At 44.9% G+C, this 12,020-nt stretch overlaps 1 protein-coding gene across 1 annotated transcript in view; it reads right to left on the bottom strand.

Annotated features, from left to right (window-relative positions):
- T265_03064 (hypothetical protein) overlaps positions 1-12,020 on the bottom strand; it is a gene marked incomplete at both ends in the record, with an annotated part of 26,689 nt that overhangs the window by 5,516 nt on the left and 9,153 nt on the right. Inside the window, 3 exons of the mRNA XM_009167453.1 lie at positions 3,953-4,234; positions 11,297-11,415; positions 11,757-11,833. Coding sequence (XP_009165717.1) covers positions 3,953-4,234; positions 11,297-11,415; positions 11,757-11,833 — 478 coding nt within the window. The remainder of the gene's footprint in view (positions 1-3,952; positions 4,235-11,296; positions 11,416-11,756; positions 11,834-12,020) is intronic.

The raw sequence follows: 12,020 nt of genomic DNA, 5'->3' as shown, positions 1-12,020 counted from the left end.
TGACTGAGGACTTCACCGCCGTCTTTGAACAGTGCGGGTGGAAGGTCATCCGGACCGGGAGCTCGGTGGCGCTTGAGAGAACATATGCAGTCGTAAACCTCCGAGGCCGTAGGTGGTTCCACGTTCACCGCCTAGGGTTCTACTTCACCTGTGGACTGTAGGTGAGTGCCGGTTGGTGCCCTGTCCGTTTTCACCCGCAAGTTTGTGTCAGCTCTACCTATTTTCAAGTGTCCGCTCGACGATCGACCTCCGACCTCCTCCGACGGTACGCGAGCGTGTTGACCACTACATCAATTCGGGTCCCTAATGACCCTTATTCTTGTACTAGTTTTATTACACATCTGCTAGACAACCTTTGTTGAGATTTGTTTTAAACATACCCAAGCCCGCAATCCGATCTAACACGTGACATGAGCTGCTGCATCGCATGGCCAACCAAAGGCACTTCCTTACCTCCTGAACGTCCTGATTGTTTTCTGCGCCGTTATCACTCTGTGTGGCCAATTTACACTGACTGCCTTAGCTGTACGTTTGTGCATCATTTGGCACTTACTTGCTATTGCTTACAGAAACCCTGCTGTCTCGCTGACCATTCTTCTGCTCCTACATATTGCACCATAATTAACTGTACGTTTTGTTTAATCCATGATGCTCATTAGCTCCTCTGTCCATAGAACCAGTTCTTGACAGTTCTCAATACATCGTCTGCTGTCGTCGTCCGTCTGTTCCAATTGCCTACAGGATACGAACTACGTATCGTCCGATTGCCGCAATCGTCCTGTGAGACCCTTAGCTGCCCGGATCTTACAATTACTGAAAATTAATTGTAGCCCATCTTGAAACCTACGAAAGTCACAGTGCTGTTGCACAGTTCTACCATCTATGCTTTGCGCTATTTTTTTACCGTAAGTCTGTGATTAAGCGGAACCTCGGCAAGTTTATTGATAGCACTACGGAAACCACTATTGCCTAGCTCATCACATTCTGGGTCCGGCTTACTAGTAGTGAGACCCTAACCTAGTGAGATCCTAACCGAACAACGTTGGACTCATTCGCTAGGCTGATCCTGTCAGCATCAGAAAGACCCCGCTGTAAAACTACAGCGGTGATAGAAGCGACTTTCTGCGACCCTCGTTGTATAGGTCAAACTGACTAGTGTCGAATATAACCTGACCATATGCGTGTGCCCAGGGTGCGTCTCATATTTGGTCAGGACAACCAGATACCCCTTTACGCGTGCTGATTGTCAACCGTTTGGCTGTGTCAATGGCCCTGCTACGTGGGCCATGAGTAACTTCTCACGGAGGGGCTATGTTTGGTTGCCAGAATGGACTACTTTTCACTGTCCTACGTCCGCCTTGTATACTTCGTATTAAAGCGTATAAAGATAAAGCGTTCAGCTGTAGCACCCTTCCGGTGCCTAGCTGCCATGCCACCCGAAGGAAGCACGAGGGCTGGGATACTGCCAGGTAGCCCAAGCCTAGACAGGGGAAGTCGAGTGGCGGAGGTCGGATTCGAACCGCGGACCTTCAGGTTAGTAATCCGCGCTCTAACCACTTCGGCCATCTCGCCCCCACTTCGTATTATACTGCACCGTATTGTTTCGAGTTGTAAAGTACTGTATTCTCTTTCATCCTATGTATATGTATTTCGTGTACCTACCTGCAGAAAACACTCACCCTGGAATTTGCATATTCGTAAGCCTACCACTGTGTCAGAGATAAGTTTTCATGATTATCCTTACTCAGACCTAGCTGAGCGGTGGTTAGGACTAGCTGGCCATAAGGGGCTATCTACGATGCGTCTCCTAAGTGATTTTGGTCATCATTTTCCTCTTTGCATGCAGTGTGGGGCTTAGCTGTCAATTTGTACCTATCAACAGACCCACAATTAGAGGCCACAAGATGGGCATATCTATAGCCTTAAAACTATGTCCTGCCGTTCACACTTCAGTCCTAGTCCCCCGAGTTTACATTATGTACGGAGTGTTTAGTTAGATTCACCCACTGCTCAGCGCAAACCTTATGTGACATTATCCATTTCCCGGCGCTATCCATCAATTTGGTTCGATTTGACAGACCAGTCTGGAAACGGATACCAAACCACCCTTTCTACCGGTCAACCCTCTATTGAGTGTTTTCTGTATCGGAGGGACGAAAGGAACACAGGCAGTGTGTGAAATCAGAAGGAGTGACTAGTTAAGTAATTGATTCATGTAGATTAGGAAGCTACCAATAACATTAGGACAATGCAAGCACATCTGACAACCCTATTCCTTACGAATTTGATTCAATATGGAGGCCTGTTACAAATGAATGAATAGGACAGAACAATCCCCTATTTTTGCTACTCACTCACTCACAAATTAACTTTGTGCTAACGACAAACCCTTCTGAATTTCACCTGTATCTCTGGTTCGCTCAACCGAATGTGCAGCACAAACGCTGCCTCCTGTGTCAGTAGGAACGGTATTCAAGATATCAGACTCATGACGTCGATGAAAAATCCAGACTTCCCACTTCCAGTTTTGCTCCTCGTGTGGTTCACCAGATGGGCCCGAAGTACCTCAATGCTGAAAAGCAAGCCAATCATTCAGAAGGGCCTAGATCACGCTAGTGCAGCCCTGAACAGCTGAGCTGCAAAAACATTTGGAGACACATACCTCCGCGGGTAGCTGTCGGTGTGAGTTATGAGCGTACTCATCGGTTACTCATTTAAAAAACTAGGACCTGGGGAAGTTTGGCCCATTTAATAATCAATATGTTCATCACCCTGTCATCTTAAGACTCAACAGTACAAGGTATGTTTAGGATTAATACATAACTTGCTATTTTGTTATTTGGACTGTGTTCAAAAGTGCTCTGAAGCAGAGACAGTCCGCACGTCAAGAGGTTTCAGTTCTTTCGTTGCATGTATCCGTTGAGGCATTTTAGTGTATTTAACAGTTCTATCTTATAGTTGGTAAACTGAGGATGAACAAAAATTTGCCTGGAATGGAAAAGTCACTTTCTTTCACCCCGCATCAACTGTCAGTTGACACATCGTTGAGCGAGATCAGCAGTTGACACAAGTAAATGCTGAGACAAACATTTACTAATTTATGAAGCACGACAAACGATAAGTACTTTGGGGGAACAGTGTGAATTAGTGTGGAGTAAAGACCAAAATTTGTCGACTTGCAGCACTGTATTTCTAGTTTTGAGTCCAAGTCTGCTGTTTACCTAGATTTACTGGTTTAAAATGAACTTGAAGTCATGCTCTCGCTCATTCTTGCTCCGTAAATTTCTTTACTGAGAATTCCAATATGGCTCCTCAGACAGCTAGTTAAACTTTTTTCCCATTAACGATCAGACCAGCAGGTACTATGGATAGGTTAAGTCATTCCTTGTAAAATAATCATGGGCACCCTATGATGGTTTAAAATGGCCTGTGAAATTCATCCGAAATCTCAGCCAAAGCTCAATACGGACCTCCCTTAAACAGCCTTTAAGGGGTCTCTAGATAAGCTCACCAACGAAAAAAACTTGAAAAACTAAAAAAATTAAAGTGACCTTGTGTTACTGAAAAATTGTTAGTAGTAAAAACGAATTCAGCCAGAACCAGTTGGCTGTTCCCGAACCATTTCAAGTGGTCTCAAAATTCTTTCTCGAAATTTTTAGAGCACTTGAGACCTGTTTCAAAATGCTTCCAGTTTACCACTGAGAATTTTGTGGTCAGGCGGACCGAGGATGATCAGTGCTCTCCACCAGTGTTCCACTGTTACAAATGGACTTTCTAACCAAATGTCGAGTGAATAAATCTAATAGAGCTACGGTTGTCCTAGAGTTTTACTTCTCCGATGCGTCTCTTTAAGAACATCTACTGCAGGGAAATCTAATTCATTAGACTAATAATACCAGGCAATTCGCAACAATGAATGAATGGATAATCACAGTGGTTAATCATGACATACCCCACATTTGTCCAGGAATCGATAGCTGGAACCATTGAAAAAGATCGCCTCAGGCAAAGTAAAGCTTGCTGCCGATTTTCCGGACTCGCAGGAGCTCGTGTCCGTTCTACGCTCCTCCAAATCTCGAAACAGCCTTCAGGTAGCGAAACACATTCAGTGCTGTAGAGTGTCAGCCGACGGTTTGTGGTGCTAGACGAGTCACCCTGAGCAGTCGCTCCAATAACTGAATATGCTTTCTCGTCTGCACCTTGCCATGTCTCCACTGAGCTCAGAATACAGGCCCTGTAGGACTCAATGACATACCGTAGAAGGTGACGAGGAGAGAGCGGACGGCTCCTTGCCAATGGCCAGGAAATACTAGCCCATGAATAAGTATGATACCGCATACGGCGGTTTTTGGCAATTACTTGATACGGGACTTGCACGCGTTTCACCAAATGGTTCACGAGAAACGTAGTGTTCAGATGCTCCTTACCAACATTAAACCACTGCGCGGTATCAAGCTTCACATCGTTGGAGCTTCCGTTCACTTTCCACAGCTAATCAACGCAGGCAGGATACAAGGATACAACAGTGATTTATGGAATAGCATGGTGATTTTTGTTGTCAAAACTTGTAAACTATCAGTGAAGTATCCTATGCACCATGAACAGCCTTTAACTTAAACCGTCTGCTTTGTAGGCTGTTTACGGATAAACCCCATATCGGTTTCCTTTGTTCGAGGTCGCTCAATTTTTCGATTTTCAGAGTCTCATTTGAGCGGCTCTCTGAGTCCAATCTCCTTTAGTATTTTGGGTATTGCGTCGAATACAGATGGTATCATCATTTCGAAAACCGGGATTATGCAACTTAAGCTCGGAAACGTCGTTGGTTGTTAAGTCAGTATTTGCTAAAGTTTGTCCCATCTTAGCTGTTTCTGAAAACTCTCCATAATTTAAGCATTCTTGCTCATTGATGGCTGAAGACGGTAAATTCCAGCCCAGCAGACAGCATTTGTGGGAGTACCCACCGGAAGAAACGGTGTATATCTGGATTTCCTCTAGTTATTCACCATTCCAGGGCCATAAGGATTCAAGGTAGGGTGAGATATAGGGAGTACGCTGCATCACTTATTGGGGTAGCTTTCAAAATGCTTCCTCCCTAACGGGGACAAGAACCATGGGTAACGAGCTTTTGCGAGCTGGAGGGCACCTGTTTGGGATTTAATTTATCTTTGTTTCATTTTATTAGTAGCTATTTTTATGAAATTTCCTTGGGTTGTGCATATGCAGTATCACTCATTGCAGGTGTCCACTTTTGAGGGATAATACTTTGGGGTGCGCTTTGCCCCTGTATTTGCGGATAGGTGTATTAAATCAGTAAATACGACAACCGTTGAAATCATCTTCTCCCACGTTGATCGCAGAACCATCCACTTACCGGCATATTCATACTGGTATGTTCATTACTGGCATAACCCAGATTTCATCGAAATATTAGACTAGTCTACAAGTTTATGGGGAGCAATGATGAGGCTTGTATCTAAGCCCAGAAGTAGCCCAAACAACGAAGATGAATTAGGGAATTTCTGTTCAAGATAGAGGGAAAGTGTAGTAGCTGCTTCGGTGTGTCAGAGAGTTTGCGCGTGTGCGTGTCCGTTCGTCGTTCCACCATCGATCTGGCATGTGACTTGAGTGGCTGATTGGATGTGTGTCCGATTGGTTGGCTCGCGTGAGCGCTGTGGGTTGACTGGATATGTGACTCAGCTGTTTTGCTTGCCTGCCACGAAAGCGGACCAGTTGGCCGCGTGTACCCAATACACCCGTGTCCGTACTTACGCGTTCTTCTGACTTACTGTGAACTACAATAGAAAGTGATGCTGTGATCCTGGGATTACTGAATAGTACACACCTGTTTAGAAACACAGGGTGTAATACTCGTATTAAAGGTCTGGTCTGAGACCGGAAGGCTGAGCCACGCGCAGCCTTTGGTTCCTGTTGGGACTCAGCACTTTGGCGCAGAATGGTGAAACACTACTTGTTGGTTAGAGGTTTTGGACTGGCACCGCTCGGACCACACAGGCACCAACAGTACATACTGTATCGTCGGTTAAATGAACACTACCTCTCGATGTATCTGGATCTGTGGATTCGGATCCAGATGCCTGGTTTGACTTGTATGAGTCCAAACTCGAAAGCCATGGTTTCCTCCATAATTATCAAAAGTTTTGCTATTTGGCCACACAACCAACGGTACCTGTTATATGAGCCATTCGACAAATCATCCTGTATTCGTCGAGGGAGGGTGAGTACGAAGCGTCATAGTGCATTGTTTTGCACGAAGCGCAACCCTGGATTAGGGATAAAGTGTAACGCTTGGTAGGCGGTTCGCCACATGGGGTCAAGAGTCATTCGACCATATTACGCAGACAGTGAAAGAAACTGTACTTATGGCATGTCACCAAAATCTCTGACACTCCACACTCAGGTGACGCTGATAGCAAAGGAATCTTTTCGAAAATAGCAAAAGTGGTTATCTAGTGAGTTGAACCAACAGTGCCTTCAAACATGGGGACTTAATTTCCCCTGAAGCCTCACCACCCATGGACAAAAAGACACCCCAGCTGATTTTTTCAACAAGCCATATTGCAGAATTTTATGTACAATGTCCACATTTGTTTGTGACTCGTGTATTACACTTTGGTGCAAAAAATATAACTCAGTATGGTTTACGTAACAAATCATACTTTGCACTCTTGATCACTAATGCTTAAAATTGTTTCATGAAGTATTAGTGATAGGAGGATGGAGATGTAGGATACAAAGCAAAATACCAGTCGATCAGTTGACTAGTGGACACAATCATTTTTACCTCTATACTCCGGTCTGCATTTGCATCAGTTAACTCCACCGTAGACACTCTCTGCTCGTGGGTTTTATGTGGCCTTAAACTCTTTCGTCTGGGTGCACTTGACAGACTACGGTTCACAAGCGTGATTGAGTGCATCTCATGCCGACCCTGGTTCTTTTGACGTTGAAGAACTGTAGCTGTCCTTAGCCGAGCGATGTTGAATGGGAGCGGGGAGTTCAAAGCCACAGGGCATTCGGGAGGATTCTGTCTGGAATAAATAAGTTTGGGGAAACCAAAATACATTATTCACTGGGTTGTCAACAACACTTTGTATCAACCGTCTCAGCCCACTGTAGGTTGAACAGTTTGTATGTTTCTATATCTCTCAGCTGTGCCACACCAGGCGTCAGCAGATGACCTCATGTAATACGCACTATTGACCGTCGTGCTGTTTTGCTCACACAAATGTCGCACCAACCTGTAACTGTCCATACACAGCTCTCGGTCAGGTCGGTCCCTCTTCTGCACAGTTTTGATCATATCAAGCTTTTATATCTTTTCATCTGAAAGGCGTACACCGGCCCTGACTTAATTATTACGTCCTGATGCACTTCAAAGGCCACAGCAAAACAACTGAGCTAGGGAGTTAATTACGGCCATAGCAGAAGAATGGCGATGAGAGCTGGAAGTCGATTTGTTAAGAGACTGCTATAACAAACTCTTCTGAGTCATGTAGCACATAATTAAGGGAAAAATAAAGGTGATGACTAAGCCACAGCATCCTTTCGGTGCCTATCTAAAATACCACCAGAAGGAACCACGAGAACAGAGATGCCGCCCAGTTACCAAAGTAAAGGCAGGAGCCGTCGAGATACCAGGGTCGGGTTTGAACTACTGACCGTCCAGTCAGTAAGTAATGAGCCGTTACGAAATTCCTAGACACGAGTGTTCATTAGGGTGGTAAGCAATGTCTATCGCGCGCATAGTACCTCCAGGATTGTGGGTGAAGAGGAAAATCAACCAATGTTTTTAATCCATATTTTTAACATAGCTTTGTGGAATGCAGATGCTTTTAAAAAAGAAGGTATGACGGAGCAAAAACCACTTAATTCACTCGAAAATAGACCGAAACTGGCTGAAGAACTAAAACACTAAGCAATATTCACAAAATTCATCGAAGTGGGAAAGCTTTTGGGGTCAAAGTCACCGGCCATCAGCAATAGGATCTGATCACTTTGAAAGATATGCCGGAATGATGCAAGACAACCGCGGTGGTGAAAACACTCACTTTTAAAAGCTTACGAGCCATAGGTTTGGTCTCCAGGCTCAGCTCCAACTAGGATGCAGACAGTAGCACAACACTTACGGTAGAACTGGTATCACCACCAGAATCCTCTGTTGTTACGAACACAGTCTTCTGAAATGATCAACTCTTGGTGTGGAGTCAAGCTTGCGAACACTCGCGGCTCGCCCTCTAACCTTTTTGACCACAGATTTGGTATTTATAAGAGCGGAATCGGCAAACGTATAAAATGCCTGTCAGTACATTTGCAGCCAACTGCTGACTGTCAGTGTTGGTATTTGATACCCTAAAATGGATCGTATGCCTGTGTCGAGCTCATTATTGTTTTGTCGACTACATAGCATCCACTTTCACTGCACTTTGCAAGTATCGTATTAGGAACGTTGACATGCTACAGCCTATTTTGTCTCCTACAATAGTATCCATCGGGCCCTACTCCATTTGCAGCAGTTGGAAATTTTGCTTGAGTCTTACCAGTCGTAGATACTACGAAATAAGGTCTTGGACAGGGTATTCTGATGACGACACTAATTCCGCCGGCAGCATCATGTTGATGTCTGCAGCGTAGTTGGAGCTGGGACTGGTGACTAAGCCTGGACGCACCATGCATAGGTACACATGACCAATCATTTTGCGCCAACTCACATACAAGCTCAGTTAGTCTATCCAGAGTTGTGTTGATTCATGGAGTCCGCAATCTCTTCACTGTTTCAAATAGACGTCCCAATCTAATCCCTCTCGCTTCTCATACATGTCGTAGACGAACGGTAGAAAGCAGTCCGAATTCACCTAGCTGCATTCTTCACTTGATTCTCTGAGTGTGCGATAACCACTTGTGCCATGCTCATGGTCGGATGGGATGGATAAACAAAAATGAATCACCTAAGCTAGAACAAAGGTCGTTCGCACATTGGTTTTTCCAGTGAGGCTCGCTATAGGTTGTTCATCATAAAGAATCAGAGAACAGAGTAGCACTGCTGATTCTGTGAGAAAGGTTGACCCGCTTTGCACGTCACCTGTTGTCACCCGAAAGCAGGATTTGATCGTGTAGATACTGTAATCAACCATCCAGAAAGTTTAGTGTTTATTTAATCCTACTAAACAACAACGCGTCGGGTTTGGTGAGTTGTTTAACGTAGTTCCCTGTCATGAACTGTGCTGATAATTTCGCGCGCACCCACTGAACGAGCGTAGAAACCAACTCTTCTGGCAAATTGAGACCGGAAAATTGTGCGCACTGTGATGCTAAACCACATATGCGATCCTAATTTGCAATTAAAACCGGTTATATTTTGATCCCGGTCCATTTTAGAAATTCAGGAGATAGTGTTAATCGGAGAAGCCTATGAGATTTAATCCCCTGGTACTTCGCCGCGATTCTCCCTGTAAGGTGCAAACAATTTTCGCGCTTTCCAGTGCATTACAAAAACAGGGATTTCAACGGAGTGAGACTCGCACTTTCGAACAAAGCAGTAACGCACCATTGTCTTCATTACTGAGACAAATTTGATTTGGCTTGTCGAAATACCTGTGTCTACATCATTCCACACCACGGCCCGTCCAGTGAACATTGGGTTTCGGTAAAAAAAACACGACACTTCTGCAAGACACCGGCTGGTTAGTACATCAATGCAAAGACCCAGAATGCAGGTCTGAACTCAACTTAGTGGCCTGGAGCTCTGAGTGTGAGGTGGCATCGGTGGCGCGAGCGATTTGGGGGTGAGGGCCTCCCTACAACCGAGGATGAAGAGTCGGGAGACAGGATGAATCATCACTACTGTCCGTCTCATCCGTCAAGCCTGTGTTGTAAAAATCAGCCTAGTCACTAAGGCCCGACTAGATGGCTTGCATCTGCATGCGCCCTTCGAAGGGTCGATTGAGGGCAAGACAGCCGGTCTTAGTGAGTTTCGGCAATAGTGTCCGTGTCAGCTGATCCACAATGCGACCTAGGCAGCTGAAACATCAAAGCACCTGCCGCACAGTTGATGACTGAACCCCGGATGAGCCTATGGTCCGAGTGTGAGGTAGACACGGCAAGTCAAATGGCAGCCCATGTGATGTACTCGTCCTATCAACCTAATATGACGAATGTGACTTGGAAATTTATTGAGCAGTTCTAATAGATGTATAGCTACACCCACTTTGGAAGTCCATATGATGAATTACGAACTGTGTTGAGCCATCTAAGCTTAACGGCATCCACATGAGAGCATACGTTTGCAAACTATGTCGCAGTATCACATTCACCCTAGACCTCCAAATATCATCACGAAATCCAGCGAAGATAGTACAGTTGAGAACGGCATGGTAACGATTCTCTTGGTACTAAAAGTTGCCGTGTTTTACCGCTCATCGTGCCCAACAGCGAACGTTGCGCTGACGTCGATGTGCCAAACAGATCGACTGGGGCATTTAGCTAAATAAACAGAGGGCTTGAGGCACTAATAAAAGGCATGGCTGTCATTGATGTGAATGCTAGTCGCTCTGTTATCATAGATGGTCGTTGTTCACTGAGTTAGACAAGTTGGTTGCAAACGCTTCATCACCAATCGAGGCGCATCACCATTGTGCCCTCGGAATCGGAGCGTAGCAATGTGTTGTTGGTTCTGTGCATGTGCTAATATACAGGCTACTGGCCGTTCTATTAACTGGTTCTTTAGCTGGTGATTAGTCGATGCCCATATGACCTTTGAGCTCGACCTCTTCTGGTCATACCCGTTGACCGTTGCTGAAGGAAGCTCTTGCCTTGAACCATCAGAAGTAGACGCCATAATCTTCTCCAATGTCCCTTCTGAAGGTTTCCTGTATCTCGGTCCGACGGTTGGCTCTATTTGATTATTACGGTTGAGCCGCTGCTCCTTTGTACATACAGCCTAGTAGATTGGACCCAGTTCACCTTACCGGTTAACAGAATTATAGTGGAGAACCATAGTCCCAGAAATTTCCTCTCTTGTATTTCATTTCCGCTTGGTAAGATTCGCATGTTCTCCTTGTTGGAACTGTGATTTTCTTGGTTCTAATCAACTGATACCAGAACAGGGGGTCAAGTCGTCTGATGGCCGCAAGTTTGATTTGGAAAACTAAGGTAATGAAGAACTCAAGGGTGGCCCGCCTTCATCATCAGTTGGCGTGAGGAGGGTTTTCTCGATTCACACTACAAATCCAAACAGTGTCTTTAGGTGCACCGGGTAAATCACCAAAAAGTTACCAACCGTTTTGATCCTTTTGTTGCTTGTGATGTTTCAAGATTACTCCATCGTCTAGAAGTTGGACATGAAACTCTTTGGGATGTTCTGCTGTCTCGACGAGTTTGATTTGTCCTGAGGAAAAACTGAAAAACAATATACGGAAACAAGTTGCTAGAACATGCAAAACAAGCCAGTCGAACTTAACGTAGTTTCTTCTACTGGTGTTTTATTGCTTTCCTGATATCCCATACTAAGTTGATAGTGATAAGAAAAGTTATAATCTCAAATCTGTCTTTTGCGTGTCACGACTCCCAGACACATTTCATAAATTTCATTGCAGTCAAATTGCTCAGCTCAGCGAACAGACCAACGGCCAGTTCAGAGTTTTCTAACTCAATATCAGTCCACTATCCTCGGTTTTTATTGGCTGCTATGTTAATGACTGGATACGGTGGAAAAAACCAAATCCCCATAAATTACTCACACCACCATCACCTTTCACTATAAACGGCATCCATTTTTCAGAATACACACCACGGAAACCGCGTCCGTCAGGTTCACCTGAAATTAGAAGCGTGACAAAAGTGCAGATAAGTAAGAGTGGTGTTAGTCGGTAGTAGGATATGTTTTTTTCAGAAACCACGGAAACCGCGTCCGTCAGGTTCACCTGAAATTAGAAGCGTGACAAAAGTGCAGATAAGTAAGAGTGGTGTTAGTCTAGTCGAGGATATGTTCCTAAATGAAATGC

Source organism: Opisthorchis viverrini, assembly GCF_000715545.1.
Source record: "Opisthorchis viverrini unplaced genomic scaffold opera_v5_41, whole genome shotgun sequence".
NCBI classification, from domain to species: Eukaryota; Metazoa; Platyhelminthes; class Trematoda; order Opisthorchiida; family Opisthorchiidae; genus Opisthorchis; species Opisthorchis viverrini.
The sequence above is the reverse complement of the archived record's forward strand: the minus strand, read 5'-3'. Positions and strand labels throughout refer to the sequence as shown.